This window comes from Zophobas morio, unplaced genomic scaffold (genome assembly GCF_036711695.1).
Source record: "Zophobas morio isolate AGI-343-1 ecotype UQ-CSIRO unplaced genomic scaffold, CSIRO_AGI_Zmor_V1 ptg000011l, whole genome shotgun sequence".
NCBI lineage: Eukaryota > Metazoa > Arthropoda > Insecta > Coleoptera > Tenebrionidae > Zophobas > Zophobas morio.
This window is the reverse complement of record NW_026972116.1, coordinates 7,496,325-7,518,594: the sequence shown is the minus strand read 5'-3', so window position 1 is coordinate 7,518,594 and position 22,270 is coordinate 7,496,325. Positions and strand designations below refer to the sequence as shown.

The 22,270-nt window shown below is 32.2% G+C and overlaps 1 protein-coding gene across 4 annotated transcripts; it reads left to right on the top strand.

Moving 5' to 3' along the window:
• The first annotated feature begins 106 nt into the window (after positions 1 to 106).
• On the top strand, positions 107 to 21,700 carry LOC135126776 (RUN and FYVE domain-containing protein 2). 4 transcript variants are annotated; one of them, XM_064052912.1, is made up of 11 exons: positions 107 to 294; positions 8,748 to 8,926; positions 8,982 to 9,091; positions 16,206 to 16,413; positions 17,256 to 17,416; positions 17,475 to 17,781; positions 17,834 to 17,974; positions 20,187 to 20,284; positions 20,897 to 21,113; positions 21,168 to 21,392; positions 21,444 to 21,700. In XM_064052912.1, the coding sequence occupies exons 1-11, from the start codon at positions 132 to 134 to the stop codon at positions 21,579 to 21,581; spliced, it is 1,947 nt and encodes a 648-aa protein (XP_063908982.1). In that variant the 5' UTR covers positions 107 to 131; the 3' UTR covers positions 21,582 to 21,700. The 4 variants fall into 4 exon arrangements, with proteins under 4 accessions (XP_063908982.1, XP_063908981.1, XP_063908984.1 ...); XM_064052911.1 differs by lacking the exon at positions 107 to 294 and adding an exon at positions 8,203 to 8,578; XM_064052913.1 differs by lacking the exon at positions 107 to 294 and adding an exon at positions 8,602 to 8,695.
• Positions 21,701 to 22,270: the final 570 nt, after the last annotated feature.

The following is a 22,270-nucleotide window of genomic DNA, read 5'->3' as shown; positions in this document are numbered from 1 at the left end:
AGACGCGTCATCTAGTTTGATCTGTTTACACTGTGACGGGTGTGGAACTTGGCTAAGGAACTCAGCTGATTTTGACAATTCTTCCACCACGTGATCAAACATAAATATTGTTTGGCAGTTCAGTAATAAAAATGGCTGCTGCTAGTAGTGAAGGTTCGCCAACAACTCCAACAAGCTCTTCATATAATGAAAGAAATGTGTCAAGATCTCCCTCAGTATCCTCCCTGAAAGATTACCAGTGGACCGGTTTATTAATTGCTCGGCCTGTTACGCGAAAAATACTCAAGAGCAGAGGTAAACATTCTTGACCATCAATACTAGTAGAATAGTTTTATCACACTTGCCATCAAAACATTCTACCTTCATTAAAATTAGTTGTCATTTTTATAAAGCACCCTTTACGGACTAATGTCGGAGTCTGCATGCTTTAACGCCCTGTTAAAAATTAGCAGCACTTGAAAAAACATGGCTTCAATATTATAACGGATCTTTCTTCAACGTGTGCTAGTAAAATAAACAGATAAGTTACAAAGTGTGTATGTGTACACACAAAAAATATAATTATAATTTTGTGCAATAAGTATTCTTCTATTTTTGTTTAACGTATTAGAACCAATCATATCACACATCAGTATAAAAAAAATTAGAATATTTAAAGGAATTTACTATTTTATCTCTAGAAAGCGCACATGTTAAGTGTACAAGTACAAAAGCGATTACAAATGCTAATAATTCCTTTTATTTAATGGCCACGTTGTTAAATTTTTTTATAATCTCACTAGACAATGAGGAAATTCGGTTTTTCCATTATAACAAGCAATGTACAACATGTTGATCAGATATACTTAAGTGTCTCCTATTGCTAAAAATTAACGTAAAAATTAGAACTATGATAAAATTTAATCTGCAAAACACAAGAAAACAGACGAATATCAGTTCAAATTTTAACGTGTAACGTAATTTTAAAAACTTGCAACCACTTTTATTATCATTGATCTTTGAAAATTTGGATATCCAAATATTTATTTACAAGACTACTAACGCAAGTTGTTGATAAGGCGACTAAATAAGTTTAAAGCAAATATTGAAAAGTACCAACTAAATATGTAAAAAAAGTATGTCGTTTTAATTAAAAAGAGCACAAGTTGAAAAGTAATCATGTTACAAATGTATGAAAAATAAAATTCATTACTTGCCTTAGTACATTTGTGAAGTACTGTTTGCAAGTAGTATTACACTGTAAAACCTAAAATTATTATCTTTGTAGAAAACAAATTAAGTAATAAAAATTCTACATTTAGAGGTAAAATTCATCGTAACACTACAGGTTTCATAGAACATGTCGCCAACTGTTGGTTTTTAAAAAACTCTCATCTTCTTTCTAAATTTCTTTGGAAAGGATATTAACGTTGCAAACAAAACTTACAAGTTATATAACTGTCATTTATATCAAGGTTTTTGTGTTATAACTTATAAGTTATGTTTTCCACAGGCTCCAATGTTATTGGCAAGGTCCCATTGTTATGGAGCAAATGCCTCAACAAAGAAACCCATAATAGAGGCATTATAAATCCGACCGCAGAGGTGCATCTTTTTAGGCTGAAGTACAAATGCTAAAGATGCACCCTTGTCGTCAGGTTTATATTACCCCTATTATGACCTTTGTTGTTGAGGTATGTGACTCCATAACAATGGGACGCTGTCATATAACATTAGAGCCTGTGGCAGAGCTTACCAAAGAATGTTAACAAGAATGAACAAGAAGCGACACTTGTGTCGGTATCTTTGATGTTTGCTGTTCAATTTTGGTGACCTTCAACCAGTCTGTCGGGGTGCTTGTCGCGGGAATTTTGAAAGTTGATTTTTATGAATGGATGAATGCTGACATACTGACATAAATAATTTATCTGCGGACAAAACACATACATGAACATGTAATAATTTTTTATAAATATTTATAGTTTGATTTCTAATATGCTATTTCATTCAAGATTTTTAAGAAATCGAAAAAAACTTATTCTTCTGTCGTTTCGCATTAAACAAGATTTCAGAGTACAGGAGTAGCCTCGTTTTATTTTTATCGGTGGGTTTTCCAATGATTAAGTTATTATGTGTAAATCAACCGAACCTCCAAAATCAACATGTTTGTTCCGTATGTTATAGCTCTGAAATGTGTATGAAATATGTGACAACAAACGTCTGTGTTACAACTGTTACTTACAATAAACAAAGACAGAACAGTACAGTATAGCTTTACTAGACACACTTTGGTGAATCTGCGCAGTAGAAATCATTTACTCCTTGTTCATGAGAATGTCGCTTCTTGTTCATTCATGTTAATATTCTTATAATCTACATTCAGGGACGTTCGTTTAGCCACTGTCCAATTTTAAGCTAAAATAGCATCATGTTACTTATATTTTATACGTATAGCCAAGTGGAATGATTCCTGTGAATACTAGACTTGACAATATAATAGGTTAAAGAACAACTACATAGTATACTTTAGAAGATTTTCTTTAGTAAAGTAAGGTGGATTTTTGATTTCCCCTTTTTGCATTAGTTCTGCTCGAGTGGTTTGCTGCATAACGGGATTAATGAATAGATAGGATTCTAATTATTATTAGTTCAAAGTACGAAATCTTCACGTGATCATTTAAAGCGAGTTTTTTCGTTTGGCGCATGGGATTTTCAATACATTTTCAAAATGTAATACATTTCTCCATTATTAACAGACTTGTCGTTATGAAATTTGAAATACAACTTGTCCACAATTTTCTCTATATAACGCAAGAGCAGTGTTTTTCTTAAATAAGTTTATTATCATTTTTTTATTGTTGATGTTGTTCATGACGCATTTTTAAAATCAATATCGCCATTATTTATGGAAATTTCGAAATGCAGTTTTATTAATTGTTTTCAGCTTACAAAATTCTGTAAATTACCCGGAAAACATCAATTTTTTTGTTGCAAATGAGATACAGTAAAAGGAGCTTCGTCAACACAATCCTTGTTTTACCTTTCGAAGATCAGTTCTAAACAAGTATCGTCTAATGGCAAAATAGTATACATATTTACTTCTAAGAGTACGGAATTAGCATTGAATTTGAAAAAACATAGCTACTTCAATTAAATAAAAATGCATTACATAATAAAATGTAAAATGAATTAAAAACATTCACTATTTTGTGCAAAAAATACTTTCCTCCATTGACTGAGACTTATTTTCATGTTTAGTTTCCTAGCATAAGCTAAGGAAGTATTGTATAGTCATCTAAGGTTAAAATAAGGTTTTTGCGACTCCCACTCCAACGTCCCCATTGCCAACGAACAATGCAGATTGACTAGAGACACATTTATGACACCATCCCAAATTTCTTTAAACGCTTTTTGTATATATTATTATTTATTACACATTTTAAATTTATAATGTTCAGGATTATCCTGTTGTTATCCAATTGTTACAGTTTTTTTTTTATCCACTGACGGTACGTTAGGGTTTAATACCTAATATACCATGTACGATCCTGTAATGAGCCCTCTTACGTGCGGTCAAGTTTATCGGTTTATGGGTATTAGTTTAAGATGCTCATTATTCGTTGACAAGGGGGACGTTGATGTGAAAGTCATAAAACCATTACTTCCGTAGACGAGCTATAATAGGTTAGCGACTGGCTACTTTCATGTTTTCTCGGCGCTACATGACCCCCAGAGTACGAAAAAATAGGTCTCCCCTTTCCGTCTGTCTCTCTGTCCTCTGTGTCAACCTTTTATAGTAACTACGATTTAAATTTTATAACATAACAGACTCCTGTACGTGTTTTCCCCGAGGTATCCAAATTCTCGCAAAAAATTGAAATTGTATAGCAACCTTTCCACAAGGCTATTCGTTTTTTGTTTCTTACACTATTACTGCTATTATTTATATCTAACAAGACGCGGAATAAAATCTCACGCGCTCGATCCAGTGCCGGCGCGTCGATACTTTGATTACAAATATATTTGCCTCTTGGACTATATCAACATAATTTAACATTTCAAGATAACAAATCTGTGGTGTGTGGTTGAAAAATTAAAAGGGGTATCGAATATTATTATTTGAAGCAGTATTAGTCTGAGTATTGGCAGCCGTAAACATTCCTAGTGAGACGCACTGGCGAGATCCTTGTGGACCAGATCAAACCCTACTACTCGTCGTAAAACACACCTTACTTCAACTGAGCGATTGCAGCACTGAGCTTTTATTCCGTGCGTTGATTATTAATATGACTACACGTGGCCGACTGCTATACGTCACCTTATTGAAATATTGATTGGCACATTTTCAAATTTTCAAACTCACTAGAAATATACAACCTTGCACTTTATCAATGCATTTATATTTTCGGAGCAATTGTTAATCCGTTTCCTATCGTGAGTGGAAAAGTGCGCTCCAGACCAAATATCAACAAATTAGCTGAATGTGTTTTCGTAACATAATACGTTCGAATTAGAGGCAGCATGGACGATTAAAGTATGATACATTAAATGAATTGAGAAAAACAAGTTCTTCAAGAATCTCTAAAAAAATATAAAGGGTGTCATTAAGAAAAAATTACATGTCGTAGGCAAACACAAAGAAATGTAGGTAAAAAATTTAATTTGTTACAGTTTTACTGGTATTATCTATATTTATTTTAAGCTCTAGCTTAAAAAAAAAAGCTAAATTTTTTAGTAAAAGTCCAGTAAAATATTTGAGTAGTACTAATGATAATGTAAAGCTCTAGTAAGTTGCAATTAATTAAAGTTAATTATTAAATTGTTAACAAAATTTGAGGGTAAAAACGGCATTTTAAAGTAAATAGAAATTTGCCCGTGGTCTCGGAATTTTAATGAAACTGTGGAATTAATAATCTACATAACGATTCATTTAAAAGGTCAAGTTATTTTGATCCCATCCCTTTTAAACCTTTATTGTGCGCGAAACTTTATTAACCAACTCAAAGTATTTTCGTAACGACGTATGCAAATAATAACTATCAAGAAAGGTTAATCCAAAAAAAACTCTCACATTTATGTTCGAGTAGAAAATCAAAATTAAATAAATATGTAGCGATTTTCCACTAACGGAATAAATACAAGTTAAATGTGTTGACATTTTAAAGATCTATAAACACTGCAATTTACGTTTCAAATAGGTGGAAATGTTGCACTGCCTAGATAGGTTACGTTTTAGTTCATTTATATTGTATTGCATGCAATAATCACTATAGCACTGAGGGCTAAAACACAGGTATGTACATGTAAGAGTAAATTTCATAGTTTTTTAGCATTGCATAAGTAATTTTTGAAACATTACTGAAAGACTAGTTAAACAAGCAACAATTCAAAAATGTGGACAAAGTAATGGAATTCGACACAAACATAGAACCTATAAAACTAGTAGCCTAAGTGAATTAACGACATAGAATAAACGGTATTGAAATAAACAAATAAAAACAAAGTGACACAAATATTTAAACGTCCCAAATAGCTTTTTTCGGTAGTTTAAAAAAAAATTGATTGTCCAACTAATCATTATATTTTATAATTTTTGTTTTGTACAACTGGTTGCATCTATTGAAATTGATTATATTAATAAATTGAATTTTTCGTAGCCATTTTATTTTTTTACATAACAATTTTTATTCACTAAGTATGCGCAGTGACTCGAATATACTCATATTTCCCCCCCTTTTAGATTAATTATAAATAAATATAATCCAAAATGCATATACATATAAAAATTAATAATGAAATTTCATTAAGTATTCTATAAGTTGTTGTTGATGTTGTGTTTTTACGGAAAGCGCACTCGTCTGTTGAACGAAGCATCGGTAGATTCACGTGATGTTGTTTTAAGGAAGTGACTCGTTTTAATGAATACACTATAGAGTCCGCCATCGCGACTTCGGGCACCACATCCAGGCTTTTCTCAATTCGAACGCCCCCGTCACCGATGATGAGTCACCGCTGCTCATCGCCGCACTTACTAGAAACGCATAGGCGTTGTACTGGGTGGTGTATGGGTTTATTGCGTAACAATTTTAACAGACATCGTTGAGTTATGCAAGCAATTTGTCTGACCTTCCTTTTGCGAACTATTATAGTTTGAGCCGTTTGACATGGGACTAATTTTCGTACTAAATTGTATGCGAAAAATTAAAACCAGTTCTAAATTCTTGTATACAAGCAGGCGCGCGCATTCTATCGCATTCAATTTAGTACGAAAATTAGTCCCCTGTCAAACGGCTCTTATAAACTTCAAAATGTAGAATTCTGAGTTGTTGGGGTGTGTGTTCGTATTTTAACGTCCTTTTTCTAAAACTTGGCTCAACGTTTTTGGAGAGAATTTGCCTCGCCTCTAAAGAATAAACAATACAATACTTAGCTTGTTTTTGAATCGATTTGTTTCATAATATGATGTACTGATAAATATGACTAATATATACATATACTAGGGATTCAAGGTATAGTTTTGGAAATTTTATTGGCAATAACAAGACGGACAGTAGTACAATAGTGAGAGATATTTACAACTTAAGTTGTCGCGTGCCGGTAATCCCCAGATGTTAGAAAACAAAATAATCCAGGTCCGGACAGGGACCATCGTTACTCAGGAACGAAAATGACTATTATTTTATGAGTACAACTACCTGCTAAATGTTCTCCGACAAATTCGGGTAAACTGATGTGAGCCATAAATATTTCTTACCATTGTACTAGTATTCATCTCGTTATTGTTAATAAAATTTTATAGGGTAGATTGAAATTTCCAAAACTATAATTAAGGTCTAATAAAATGCCCTCTGCATTTTAAATAGAAGTTAGGAAATTGGTTGTTATGTTTATGTATAATTTTGAATAGTTATAGAATAAAAAAATATATACATACGAGTACCTACCTATCAAAAATTGGGATCCATTTTTTCTTGTTCGAGTTTAGCAAATCAAGTCCAATCATACGTACAGTGCTATATTTCGACTAAATTATCGAAAGACTTAAACTGAACTGATTTTCATGCGAAGGATACAAATGAATTTTTTTAGGAAGAAGTAACAAGTTCGTAAATATACAGAAAGTAACTAATTTTTGTGTTGTGCTTACCAAGAGGTATTCTGCAAAAAGAAGGGTCTGGGAATTAAACTTAAAAGTCGATGCATTTAAAATTAGAGTGTACATTCAGATAAACAAATTAATACAGCTTTGTTTCCGTTATAAAAATAAAGAAATCGATTGTTATTATTTTGTCATTAATTAATAATCGATTTCTTCGTTTTACATTGGAAACAAAAATTAGTAATTTGTGTGCTCAATATAAAATCTAATTTTAAATGGATCAAGTTGGATTTAAACCTCCGGCCCCTCTTGTTTTTGGAGAATATTTCTTTGTAAGCATAACTTAAAAATTGCTATTAGTATCATTATGTTTTTACCATAACATTTTGTTTTACTTACCGGAAGTAGGTTAGGGAGGTATTGCAATAGGATATGTTTGGCGAAACGCTAGAATATGAAAAAAGGGCTTTCATTTTCGTTTGTCAGTCGTCTGCAGGCGATCAGACAAAGAAAATCTCCGAAACTACTGATGTGAAAGTTAGAAGGTTTTCCTAATCACCCCTCCGTAATTTTGATGACGTCATTTCAAAATTTAATTAAGTAAGTGGTAAAAAATGTTGTTCATACGGTAGGTTTCTGTAAGAGTGAAAATCAAAATGGTACAATTTATTTATACATCTCTAGAAAGTTAACGCAAAATTTATTAAATGAATGACTTATTTTAATTTTTTATAAATGTTTATGCACGATTTTAAAAATTAATTTTTTGGTTAAATGAAAAATGGTTTACCTAATTTTCTCAAAATTATGAGAACACAATATGGTTTTTTGTTTTAATATGGGGGCGTTATCACAAAAAAAATAGAACCAATTTTCACAAGTTATCCAGGAAACTGGAATTGTTTGATCGTGCTTAATGTCGAGGCAAGCGCTAAATAACTTTAAGCTAATTTTTCTTAAAATAACATCTGCCCCCGCGTTTTTTGCAACCTCCCCTGGGATCTGTTTTTGTTCTCTGTTACTCTAAACAGTACCTGTCGCGTCCAAGCAACCCCCGTATTGGACTCGGTGGCGGCACAAGCGCATATTGATCCCAGGAAAGCCCACCCATTCCAAAGAAAATCAATACCGGCTATCCAGTTTCCAGAATTCAGTGACGATGTACATTCAATGTGCGAAAAATTATCTGTTAAAACGGCCGTATGTGTTTACCGATCCCTTATCGTTCTCCGAATGAGTAATCGAAGTATTTCCTTTGTTTCTGATGTAAAATACACAGTCCACTCATGAAAGTCCAAGAAATAATCGAGGGCGGTAATAACGCCATGGAACAAGAAATGGCGGGGGCGCAAGATACTATTTACCTCTGCAATTTTCGTGTTTCTGTCGACGGAGAGTGGCTTTGCCTCAAGGAACTGCAAGACGTTGAATTTAACATGCAGGATTCGATTACTCAACCCCTTTCCACGCCGTCCCCGGACGTTCCTGTGCAACCTTTCGGTACAAAACATTTTCATTGCAGAGTAAATATTGCGAAATCGATTCGGATAAATGTCAGGTTTTGCTAAATTAACCTTTTCGTTATGTTTATTCTTGTTTGACTCGTCATGTTGAAAGGTTTTTCTTTGTGTTGCTGTTTTTTTTAACAGTAATTTTTGTTGTCTCGCAGGTCGGGATCCTGTGGTCATAGAAAGAAGCAACTTGGTCAACATAAGTAAATTAGTTGTTAAAGAACTTATCGAACAGTCTCTGAGGTATGGCCGCATGCTGGATTCGGATCATATGCCTCTTCAGCATTTCTTTATAGTTTTAGAACACGTCTTAAGACATGGTCTACGTCCAAAGAAGGTATTTTTTTCGTTTTTGAAATATCGGTGATTATTATATTAACTTTGGATTTTAGGGACTACTCGGCCCTAAAAAAGAACTATGGGATATTCTGCAGATGGTGGAAAAATTTGCACCAGAAGCCCAAGATATTACAGCGAGTGTTCGCGATTTACCTACTGTCAGGTGGGTTAACCAAGGTTTTTTTTGTCATCTTTAGGTGTATATCATAATCAGGCGATGCTGTTTTAAAAACATTATAATACATATATACATTTTTGGTTGAATATTGAACGATCACTAATATTTCTGTTGGAAAATCTAAACGAAATAAGTTACCGAATAACAATTATTAAATTACCCTGAGTATAAAAAAAGAGATAAAATAAACTGAACTTGAAGTTTTCGAAACAATTAAATATGTTTTCGTTTGGCAAAAACGGCATGCAAAAGAAATACTGAATTTTTATAACCAATGGATCCATTTTGATCCAATTCTATGCAAGATCGGTCTAGATAAATTATAATAGATATTAATTGTGAAAAGTGACCTAAGATCAGGTGCATTATCATAAACATAATTAAGAACGTTCAAATCGAAGATTTTAAACAAATGAAAAACCCTTCCAGCCAAAAACGCTATGTTTTTCCAAGTAGTTACTTGAATGTGATTAAGTATGGATTTTTCATTCAAAACTTGTTGTGCACTACGTCCAGCGTCGATAAGCGAATACATACTTAAGGCTAAGGCTCTTCCTTACAGTCATTAAAAGCTCCAAAATAAGTTAAAACACTTTTTCAAATGTCGTCCTTACGGTAGCACTTGAAGACTAATTATGCTACACATGCATATGTATTGTTGACAATACAAAAATATTACGAGAATAATTTTTATGTTGAATTAGAGGCTTTGCGAAAACCTAAAGAATATTAGTGTCTACCCTGTGGTAATTATGTATTATTTTTTGTGTTGAACTATGCATTTTTTAGTTATTGTTGATTAATGCAAAATTAAATAGCGCATTTTTGTAAGTGTAGGCAACCCAACATCCTCCTCTTCCTTCAGATATGCTTTTGATTTATTAGAAGGAGGTTCACTATTTAGCAGTGGTTGGTGACTTTTAAAAAGTAATGCATTGCAATTACAAATTACTTTTTTTAACGAATTCATTACAATTACTCATTACACATTGCACTTTGAAAATTTTGATGAAGACACGATTTTAGATATTTCTTGTATTCAAAAGTTCAAGAAAAAACGTGTTAGAATGAAAAAGGCAGTGAGTGATTTATTTTACTGACGTATTTGTTAGATATTCACATCAGTAAATAAAATGAAACAAATAAATACTTCACGGAAGAGGACTATATTCATAATTTAAATTCAATAATAATTGACACTCAAAATTTTGGAATTGTTGTGCTATATTTTATAAACATGTTTGTAAAACATGGAGCACTTTGATTCAGTAGATCTAATTGTCTCCTTTTATTCTTTTGAATATTGTCAAAATGTGTTTTTACAAAATCTTCATCTGAGGGAGTTCGATTAGCTAAAGGAAATTTGAAAAAATCTTCTAAATCTACAAATGGACCGCATCGACTAATTTTTATAACTAATTGTTCTTCTAAGGCTATAATGGCATCGGTTTCGTGATCTTTACTCTTTACCCCACATATAATAGCTGGAGTATTTATTTGCCGCGTATTATATAACATCGAACTAACAGTTGTTTCACAATTAGTATAGGGCATATTTTACCAAAAATTGAAGAACCGATTTTTTTGCGCTAATTTCATTCCACCTTAGCTACAAATAAAAGTTCGATGCCAACTGCAATAACTTTTAAACAAAAATTTGCTTTGGTGGGAGACTTCAAAATATCTTATTGGCTACGTGTAAATGTATCGTAAATATTAGTCCACCGACAACTACCTGCGGACGCAAATCTTTTAATCTTTAATCAAAAAGATGTTCCTAAATACTTAGAAGGGGGCTACAAGATAATGTAAACTTAAGAGGATTCCTTCCGTATTTTTCTTATGGGAGATTCAATACATCTACCCGAACAAATATCTTGCGAACCATCAACAATATTGACTAAAATTTTATATGTATGTAATGTTCTTAATATTCTCAACAGAACGGATTTAGAAAAATTTAAATTTTCGTTCGGTATCATTTCGAAATTAAGGGCATAATTAGACCAAATATCATAGGTTTAGCTTTAAGGCTTTATCAATCGAAAAGTAGTAATTTGCAAAAACGGTCGTGGAGATACTATGTTTAAAATTAGTTTGCTGAAAATCGGAACTTAAAATTTTAATAAATAATTGAGTATTTAAGACGTAACGATTAACCATCTGAAATTTCTTCGTCTTATTTTGATTTACAACAGACCATCAGAATTAGCCGCCGTTTATGTCTGGGTTGATTTATGGCAATCCCTTCTAGAGGATCCGGACAGTTGGGTTTTTGTAATTGCGAGAGATTACTGTGTAGGTAAATATACAATAAGTTTCTCTGTTCTGAGAATAAATAATATCCTTGCAAATTACTGGTACAAATTTACCTGTTTGTTCGGTCTAGTCACCACACCATTTACTTGTTGAATTTTGTCTAGTGCTGTGTGTCTTGTCTTGTGTTTTTTTTTCGTATATTTTATTTCGTTGGATTTTAAACAAAACAGTTTTTTTACTTCCCGAGCGTAAGCAAAGGAAGTATTGTAATCGAGTCCGTCGGCCGACTCTCTACTTTTACGTTTTCTCGATCTTTCATGACCCCTAGAATACGAAGAAATAGGTCTCCCATTTCCGTCTGTCTGTCTGTCTGTCCGTCTGTCTGCCGTCCCGGATTTTTATTAGACAGATAATCTCCGAAAGTACTGGACCGATTGTTGTGAAATTTTGTACTTATATTAGGAATATCACGTAGAGGTAAAAAGCTAACCAAAATTTGTCTAATCATCCCCACCACTAATGCGATGACGTCACTTCAAAATTGTACAGAGTAAATGGGTCTTAAATTGTATAAAATAACATAGTCCTTTACATGTAGTTTACGACTCCGAATTCAGTTTTTACCCGAAACGTCCAGATTTTTGGAAAAAAAATCAAAATTATAAAACAACATTTTGCAATTTAATTTTAATCTGCTAACCCGAATGTTTTGAAATGTTGCAGATGTTTTAAGGCTATAAAGAGCATCATAAATCTTTAGTCAAAATATATTTGGTTATCCCCTCCAAAAACTTGATGACGTCAGCTCAAAAGTTTGCCGAATAAATCCTATCTAAAATGTACAAAATATGATGCGTCTGTACTTGTGATATATCACTCCAGTCATATTTTTTGGATTTGCATATACAGGGTGACTCAAAAAAAATGAATGCCTAAATTTGTTTTATTGGTTTAGTCAGGAATCATAAAACCGAATGCTTTGAAATCTACTGCGAAAAAAAAACATAATAGGCATGCAGTCGTCACGTTTCCGACAGCGAGGGAAGTACTGTCTAAACTCTTTAGACCAATTTTTTAAGACTACAACTAACTTACTCTTTATTAGAGTGAGGTAAGTTATCGAAATTAAGACACTTAAAAAATTTGTTTTGACAGTATAATTTGTGTTATACAGTGCGGTAAAACATTTAATATCTATGTTCCAAAATAAAAAGTTTTTGAAGTTGGTGGGTGTTGAGTTTTGTTACGAACGCGAAAAAAATTTTGTATGCGACTCGTGAGTAAATTAATTTTTTTTTGACTCGGCGGATTTGCGCACTCGCCTTCGGCTCGTGCGGCAAATTTTCCTTGTCGTAAAAAAAGATACACTTTATACACTAGTTGCATAAATAACTACATATTTATGTAAAAAGTAAATTAAAATACAACATTTTAATACCATTATTAACAGTTAAATTATTAATTACCTAACAGCTTTACTTATATAATATCACTGGCAGAAAAAAATTAAATAACAGCAAAATACAAATTATTAGTTAAGAATTTATACAGAATCCGATACCGAGAGAAATGAGTGTCTTTCAATGGGTTGGATCCATAAATTATTCTTACTAAAGGGGTGGTGAGCTGGACGTTTTTATGACATGCGATTAGAAGTGAGTCGGTGTTGACAGCAAGGGCAAATTGTCCGTTCTCAAGGACGAATTCTGGAAGGAATGCTCTTAAAAGTTTGTCATTAATTGCCTCTTACTTGGCGTTGTGACTTACAGATTAAATTTAGAAAACCTTAGAAGGTGGACACTGTCATCAAATTTTATTGTCGGATCATGAGAGGTTTAAAAGGACGGGCTATATCGGTTACCTGTTATAGATTTGAGTGAACCAGAAAAATGCCTAAAGTTTGTTTGACCACAATTTTTAAATATTCTGTCCCTGTTTACTCAATTATTTATTAACATATTTTATTTCTGTAAAGCGCAATGGATTTTTTATACAATTTCCACTAATGTACCTTTTTGAAAATTTAAAATTGATCCATAAATAGAGAAAACCAGATAATTTCATACTCATCACAATTTGAAAGGGTTGTAGTTTTTTTTTTTGACAACAAAATTAAAAAACGGACGACCAGTCTGGGTAGGGTTTTTTACGCTCATTTCAACGGTGTGAAGTTTATTACAATCGGACGTATACTTTTGGCAAAAACTTGGGCAGAAGTGTATATGTATTTCCCTATGCTGGAATATGCTTTAGCTTACCCTTAAAACGATCAAGAGCTTATGTATATTTTGGTTACCTTGTTTCTTAACAAATTCTGTGCTAAACTCGTTTTAGATTTTAATTCCCTATTGGGTTAATCTTCTCTTTGTGGGTATAATAATCCCAGCATGTCAGGTAAACGATTCGTAGAGAAAAACAAAACAGTATTTTTGAGTATAAAAGTGACTGTATTACTCAAATTAATATTTCGTTACAATTACTCATTACACTTTTTGAAAAGTAATGCATTACAATTACTTATTATTTGAAAAGCAATTGAATTACAGTAATGAATTAGTTGTAATTGAATTACTTCCAACCACTGGTGTTTATAGCATCCAAAGTTAGAAATAATTCTTGCTCATTTGAAACGAGATGTAGCCATATATTATACTATAGAATGTACCTGAAGTAGCCGTAAATTTTGATAAAACTGTCTTATTATAGTACTCTTAAAACAAACAGTAATTCTAGCTGTTGAAGCGGTTGGGCAATTTCGTGTGTCAGTAATAGTAATAGTAATGGTTTTAGGTATTTCAGATTCTTGATTTTAAATTTTTTAATTTAACTATTTTTATCACTGGAAAATATTCTATATTTCGTGAATGTTTTTCCTGTAATTTTAATTCAGTTATTTATTGTACTTTTTCTTTCCTGAAATGAAATTAAACTTTTGATTTATGTCTAGATAACTTCGGTTGTCACATCAATATAATACAGAATCTTTAGGTTGATCTTTGTGTTGATAATAAGGGCTACCTCATTTGCATACTTTTTCAACAGCGATTTTAAAATTCACTTCAGAAGTGGACCGCCCACTAATAAATCAAAAGCATTGCCTAGATTTACCAAAAATGGGCTATTTAAGTTTGTTTTAACAATATCTAAAACAGGTATAGTTTAACAAAAAAATAACGATTACTCCCGGGTCAGGAATAATATTCTCTTTACTGTTAGTCTTTTAAAAAGCAAAATAAGTTATAATTTTGACTTAAAAAGAAAAACGGTTTTTTCGGTTATTTAACAACGACGAAAGCGTCCAATACAGTATAAAAATTATTTACACATCGTCATGAAGTTAAATTGTGACAGAATAATTAACTGAATCATAAAAAGATAGCAACTTTAATTCTCTTCATTCTTACAAATTATTGTAATTTATTTAAATGACGCTGTCGGTAGACGTTGGTACTGACATTAAAGAAACACGTTTCCCTTGAGCTTAAGTGTAAAATTCTTACCTAAACAAATTTTTTCACTCCAGGAGAATTTATCACCATGTCTTAATTAAATTTTCTCAAAAATCACATAAAATACTAGTGCTTCAAACAACCAGCCCTTCCTTAATCAAATAATTAATACACATTATTAAAAGCAATTAAGAAGAAATGACAAATGTGTAAGTTCTTTAAATATTAAAAAAAAGGTGTTTCTTTCAGGCAAAAATTAAAAAACAATGCTAGATTAAGAGTTATCGTTGCTGTGGGTGCATTTTTCGATAAAGATTTATTTATGTGCTTTTTATCAACCTGGTGGGTGAACGTAAATTAATTTTGATATGTATAGCACAAAATTAACCATTTCACGGAAACGGAACCGGAAATTGGATAAACCATTAGTGTCAAAAATGAAGAATCAACCTTACTTCAATTTTTTAAAGACTGTTTCAAGTAATAAAAACTGAAAGTATTTTACCAAAGTAAAATAAGGACAGATTTTTAAATGACCATTTTAATAATTTTGAAAATGACAACATTAATTTACCAGATACGTCATTCTACATTTTTAAAGATAAATACGTATGTATTCATCTTTATTTATATAATATGTATGTATTCGTCTAAAGTTCCCGCGCATTTCAAGCACAATCAGTTAAATAAGTTCATATTCTTAGATTCTCCGTATTTTATTTATTTGTTTAGTTATTTTTGTTATAATAACTTCTGTAACTTAAAATAAAATATGCTTTAAAAGAAAGTTTCTCAATACAATTGTGTGATGACACGATCAACTTTATATTAGAGACAAATACAGCAATTTGGATCTAATCAGTAAAATAAACTGCTGCATTCATTAGTTTGAAACACCCTGTATAAATAATTCTCAACAATTGGTGTGTATAAACTGCATGTACAGAAGTATATTTTTCTGAATATTTCAAATGAGATTGATTTCGCAAAATTTTGAGATGCATCATTTTTTTTTTTTTTGAAGAGATGAGCAGATAAATTCCGAATAGCGATTTACCATTCTCACGATAACCTTAAAGTGTGTACAAAGTTAATTTCTAAAATAAATTGTAAAATTTTGGGATGGCATCACATTTTTGGTGAGGATAAACAGACAGATTTTGGTTACTTTTACTTTGTCGTCAGTTGATTTTTTGAAAAATATTTAAAATTATGCGACAAAATGTTGCAGTTTAACTTAAGTTCTATAATACCGATTCCATGTTAATTAGACGTTTCTGACCAATCCAGTATGAAGGAATAAATAATCTTTCATAATTTATCTAAGAAACTGGACACTACTGTCTGATGATAACATTATGATTAATTGATTCTGCTATGATTGCTTACAGGACGCACATGGGCCGTGCTCGAGCTTGGTTGAGATTAGCTTTAATGCAAAAGAAACTTGCAGATTATTTGAAAGTGCTAATTGATCATAAGGACGACGCGCTAGTGGAATATTTTGAACCGGATGCTCTCATGTTGAGCGATGAAGCAATTGTGATAATTGGCCTCTTGGTGGGATTAAATGTGATAGATTGTAATTTATGTGTAAAGGTAAGCAATGAAATATTTTTTTTTAATGACAATCCAACTCGAAAATTCTTAACCAATAAAATGGCAGAATTGTTTGAAATTTGTCCAATGGCATTCACCGAAAAATTTTTTCAGTGAAAAAACTTTCTTCTGTCAGGCAACAACACTGTTTTTCAGCGAAAAAAAATATGTCAAATTAATTTGTCAAACTTGTCAAATAAACTTTAATAAAAAAATGATAATGTAACATACAAATTACTTTTCTGTTGGCGTTAAAGGCATAATCTTTCAAAATACTGGCCACCTCGTTCATTTCGACTGCTTTATTCAGAGGAAACTTGCGTATTTCACAAAATTCTGTAAACTGCTTCCAAATTGAATCTTGCGTTCTTGCGGTCTTTCGGCACTGACTTTCTTTCACTGCATTTCGAATTTCATACACAGTCTTGTTACCAAATCTTGCTTCCAGAATTAAGAAAATCAACCAGCAGCACACACAAAATTTGATGTTTAGAAATTTATTTACGTTTTGCCTTTTTGTTTTGTTACTATTTAGACTAAGTAGGTATGGTTACTCAACAACTACGCTAACTATAAATTATTTGAATTATTGTCCGTAAAAACTAATAAAAATTTTCTCTTTGGATTGTCAAGCCGAATATAACTCGTGATCTGATTTTTTCTGCAAAATTTGTGTGAAAATTAACTCGTAGCTGTTGTTTTTGGAAAATCACACTCGTCTCCTTCGTCGACTCGTGTGATTTTCGTCGCAACAGCTACTCGTTAATTTGTGTCACAAATTTTGTCGGAAAAAATCAGACCACTTGTTATATTATATTTGACAACACCATGAGTTTTTTCAGGAAGAGGATTTAGATTGTCCACAGGGTGTAATAGATTTTTCTTTGTACCTAAGATCTTCGAATCATGTCTCGAGTGATTCCAGCAACGATGAGCAAGGAGATAACATGACAACAGTACTTGATCAGAAAAATTATATTGAAGAACTCAACAGACATCTCAAGTAATTACATATTTAGTATAATTTCTATATGGTATTTGAATGTATCATTTCATCGTAGCGCAACAGTTACCAACTTACAGACTAAAGTAGAATCTTTAACAACAATGAATGCTTTGATGAAAGAGGATCTTGCAATTGCCAAAAATAGTTTATTAGCTTTGTATGAGGAAAATAGACAGCTTAAACAAGAATTGGGAAAGGACGTCAGCGGGTACTGCATGAGTTCCAGCGGGGTACAGATTACGAATATTAACGAATCAGAAACTAACGGGAAAGTGATAATAGGCGAAGTGGAAGAGTTGAAACAGAGGCTTGAAGAAGAACGCCGATTAAGACAAGAAGCTGACAAAGAGTTGGAATTACAGGTTAGTTGCTTTCAACTAAACTAACTGAGTCGTTTTTAAAATGCTACTTTAGATGTGTCTAAAGGCCGAAATGGAAGTCGCCATGAAGCTCTTAGAAAAAGACATTCATGAAAAACAAGACACGATAGTTTCGTTACGGCGTCAACTAGACGACATCAAACTCATAAATCTAGAAATGTACAAAAAACTACAGGTATGTCGAGATCATCAGCTTTTTGTGTTTTTTTTTTCAGATCATGAGTATTTTATTTTGAAGTTTTTACAGATTTTTTTTTAAGTTTTTGTATGTGTTCATAATAAACAACTAGCTGATTATAGGAATGTGAAATGGAGCTGACTCAAAAAGGAGAGGTGGTGAGTCGTCTTCAGGCTAAAGCGGGCCAGATCGGCAAAATTCTGAATAACTTAGAAAAGTATAATCATTTGTTAAAAGACGATAAGAAAAGCTCTGAGAGAAGATGTAGCGAAAAAAGACAAGCTGCTAAATTACAAAATAAAGAAAAAGTAGCAAAAACAGAAAATCACTCGCATGAGCCCAAGCGTGACGACAAAACTGAAACGCATTCAGAACAGTCTGAAAAAGTTGAAACTGGTAAAGAACCGGCGACATCAGAGTCAATAGATTCGTTTGTTAATCTTGAATTTGATGCAAAACAAGACGAATTTGAAGAAACTAAGTCTTCTGCATAATCATAGTTGTTTATTGTTCGGATATCACTGTATTTAGTTAAATTTTTTCTAACACTAGTGTGTTGTCATATGTAATTTTTTCATATTTCGTTTTTCGTTCAAAACATCTGCGCCTTAAAATACATTAGCACCTAGTATTTTAGCAATTTAAATTCAGTACAAAATCGGTACTCTATGCTTTAGATCATTTTATATTCGATTTTGAAAAATACTCGTGCAATGCAGCATCAAAAGACAAAATATACCACTGGTATCATGTGGCTAATTACTAGCAACAGTATTGACTTTATTTAAGAAAATAATCTAATGCAAATTACCTGCACATCTTGTGAGTTTGCTGCAAAACGTTTCAAGCAAATTGTAATTAAAAGTGACTTAATAATGGCTACTTTATGCTAAAAGTCCAAAAAAAATTCATTTACGGTTCATCACTACCTGATCAGTGAGTGAATCAACAACCGCGCTTGTCCATTAAACAGTGATATTCTCACTCCCAGCTTAGAGAATAATCAGCAAAAATAATACTTTTAAAACTTTCGGATTATCGGCGAAAAAAATTAATTTCAAACATTTGAAATTTTCTAGTTAATGGATTTTTCATGAAAATAAGATTTAAAAAATACAGTAAATTTATTACGATTTATTTCAAACTATAAATTAGTAATGTTACTTGCAATAATTGATTACATGATACCAGTGTTTTACATTTTGAGCAGAGACCCAGTCAACGACTGTAAAACTAAGGCATTGCAAGTGCTATACGGAACAACTTATTAAAATTAGGTTAAGCGGTTTTTTGAAACAATTATTTTGATAAGTAGTATTTTTGCAACTTTGTTTGTGTCTACGTTTTTACAAATATTTAAGTTGACTGGGTTTTAGATGTTCGATGAATAGCTGGAAACAGAAAAGATGTGAGTCAAAATTTTTACCTGTTCTGATCCAATTCTATTAATTACTAAAACCAGAAAAAAGTAATTTAATAATTTTTCAAAAGTGGTCTGAAATTTTGAAAAAACATTAAATTTCACATTCATTAGTTAAAACAGCAATATGTTTTCTCCATCAGTTTAAGCATACGGAGATGTTGGTAATGATGAATGCTCCAGGCAATTTAGAAAACTCGTTATGTCTTTATTTGCCGAGACCTAGCATACTAGATTTGAATTTTGGTGAACAAATTGGTATTAAAAAACGCTTCTTTTGGGTTTCATGTGATATTTAATTATTTAATTCTTACGGGTGCATTTGTTATAATTCTTGCTGATAAAAATTTCTCAACGAGAATTGCATAAACTTGTAAAATTTATTAAAGGTTGAGATATTTTTTTAGGGGCACAGATCAAGTTTTAGGACAATTGCACTTCCCTTAAGAAGCGGAACCACGACCATAATTCACATCTTTTTACCACATTATCTCTTCTAGACTGAAACTGTTAGAGAAAACCTCTCCAAAAAGATGCTGTTTTTCCTAGTCTATAAAATGGTTTTCGCTACTTACACTAAAATAGTTGCTGCTTATTAAAATTTCTATACAAGTTTCGTGTCTCTTAAATGTTGATCTTTCCCAAGCCCATTTCTATAACAAATCAAAATAAATACAGAATTTAATTATCACTTTTACAATAAGTCAGGGTGCAGATGAATAGACTTTTTTATTGGATAGGTAGATATACGAAAGACTGAAGATTGGGATAAAGTGTGGCTTATTTCAGGATTGTGAAGCATCCTTAAAGCATAAATCGGAACTTGTTACCAAGCTAGAGGCTAAAGCACAGTCTATGACAGATACAATGCAAACACTTGAGATTAAGTAGGTATTTTTTTATTCATGGTTGTGGCTTTTATTTAATGTATGTTAGATTTTTTTACTAATTTGGCTTTACCTCAGTATAGATTACTACTAATATTTGTAACTTTGAACATTTTATAATACTGTTGTAGACGACAGTATTGTTTAATGTTTGTTATAATCGTAAGATATTTATATATTGGAAATGTTGGCAAACCTTCACTACAGCAGCTACTAGTAGAAAATTGTTTATCGATAGCCTCATGTTATCATAGTAAATATTGTAAGTGTTATATTCTTATAATTATATGTTTATTATTCTTGTAACGGTAATGAAAGTTATCATTGTTTTGCTTTAATACTTATTATCAATTTATACTTTATGAGACGTCCCGCTTAAATAATAAATTGTAACTAACTAAATTGTGATTTTGATTCCCCAGCTCCTAACTTTTGGTTTTGTTTCACACGTAGTTTTGTAGCAGGTTTGCCTTTATTTCTTTGTAAATTTATTTCGCTGTTTTAATTTTTATTACATATATTTATTTAATTATGACAAATTTATTCCTTTGGTTAAACAAATCAAATGACGTGCACTTTCTCGACAAGTGAAAAAAATGATAAAAATTTTAGATACAGAGAAAGTGAGTCAAATCGGGCTACCGCCGAACATTTAAGGCGAGAGCTAGACGTCCGTGCTGCGCAGCAAGAAGAACAGACATCGAATGTTGAAGGAGACTTAAAAGTGGAACGCGAGTGGAGAATGTCGCTTCAAGAAACAATGCAGCAAGACAGGGAAAGAATTTCCAAACTCCAAACTGAAATAAGCCAATTAAAAATCATAGCACAAGTAAACATTTTTATTGTACAAAATAGTTCGATGGTAGGTACAGTCTTATTTCAGAAATACGCTACGCTTCAAGAAGATTACTACAATCTTAAAGAACAGTGCCTAGAGCAAGAGCATACCTTAGAAGAACTAGGAAGTCAACTTAGTTCATCAAAACTGCAAATTTCTGATTTAAAGGAAGAAGTTGGTAGAAATAGGATTGATGGTGCGTGGGCACAAGATAAAACCGCTACTCATTGTAAGTCATGTGGAAAGGAATTTAATTTAACTAGAAGAAAGGTTGGTCGTGGGATAGCTAGTGCGGAAGATAATTAGAAACATTACTTTTAGCACCACTGCAGAAACTGTGGAGACATCTTCTGTAATTCCTGTTCAGATAATTCCATGTCGTTGCCGTCATCAGCTAAGCCGGTCCGAGTTTGTGATGACTGCCACACTCTACTAATGGGCAAATACACTGTGATGTAATTTAGTGTTCTAAGTAATGTTACGTAACTGGGAAATATTTTTAAACTGATGTACAAAATATTTTAATACTAACTTATGTAATGATCATTATAATTTAAATAAATAATGAAAAGGATAAAGAGTTGTTTGATATTCACAGAACACCTGAATGCAGTACGTATTACTTCAGAGTGTTACTCTTACGATTTTGGTATGATCACTTTTTTTCAGTTTCAGTTATATTATTTTACGAAAACCTCAATACTTATCAAAGATTCTAACTCAAAAATCCATGGCTGTTTTTGATCTGTTTTTTTATTGCTCGCTCGGTATAATTCCCATTAGAGTGAAAATACTTTGAGAAGACGTCATTTAAATAAGTTGAATTTGAAAAAAAAAAATCGTTAAACGTAGGCCACCATGTGTAAGTTTAGTTCTTTTTCTGGTAGTTAGTTGGTAGCTCTTCTAGGCGAATTTGTGGGTAGTATCTAGTGAGAGGGTTGGTAGTGAAGTGTGCTTGCTTTGTAGAGTAAAGTCACTAGATCTACTATTACTTTTAGAAAGTACGGCAAACTGCCTGTGGTCGGAATTCGACAGAGAGGAACCTAACCTATGTGTTAAACAAAGATAGCGCGAGGCTAGTAATTTTCGCTATCTGTCAACGAAAGTTTGATGTGTTTACGATTTGAGGTTACGACAGACTGTACTAG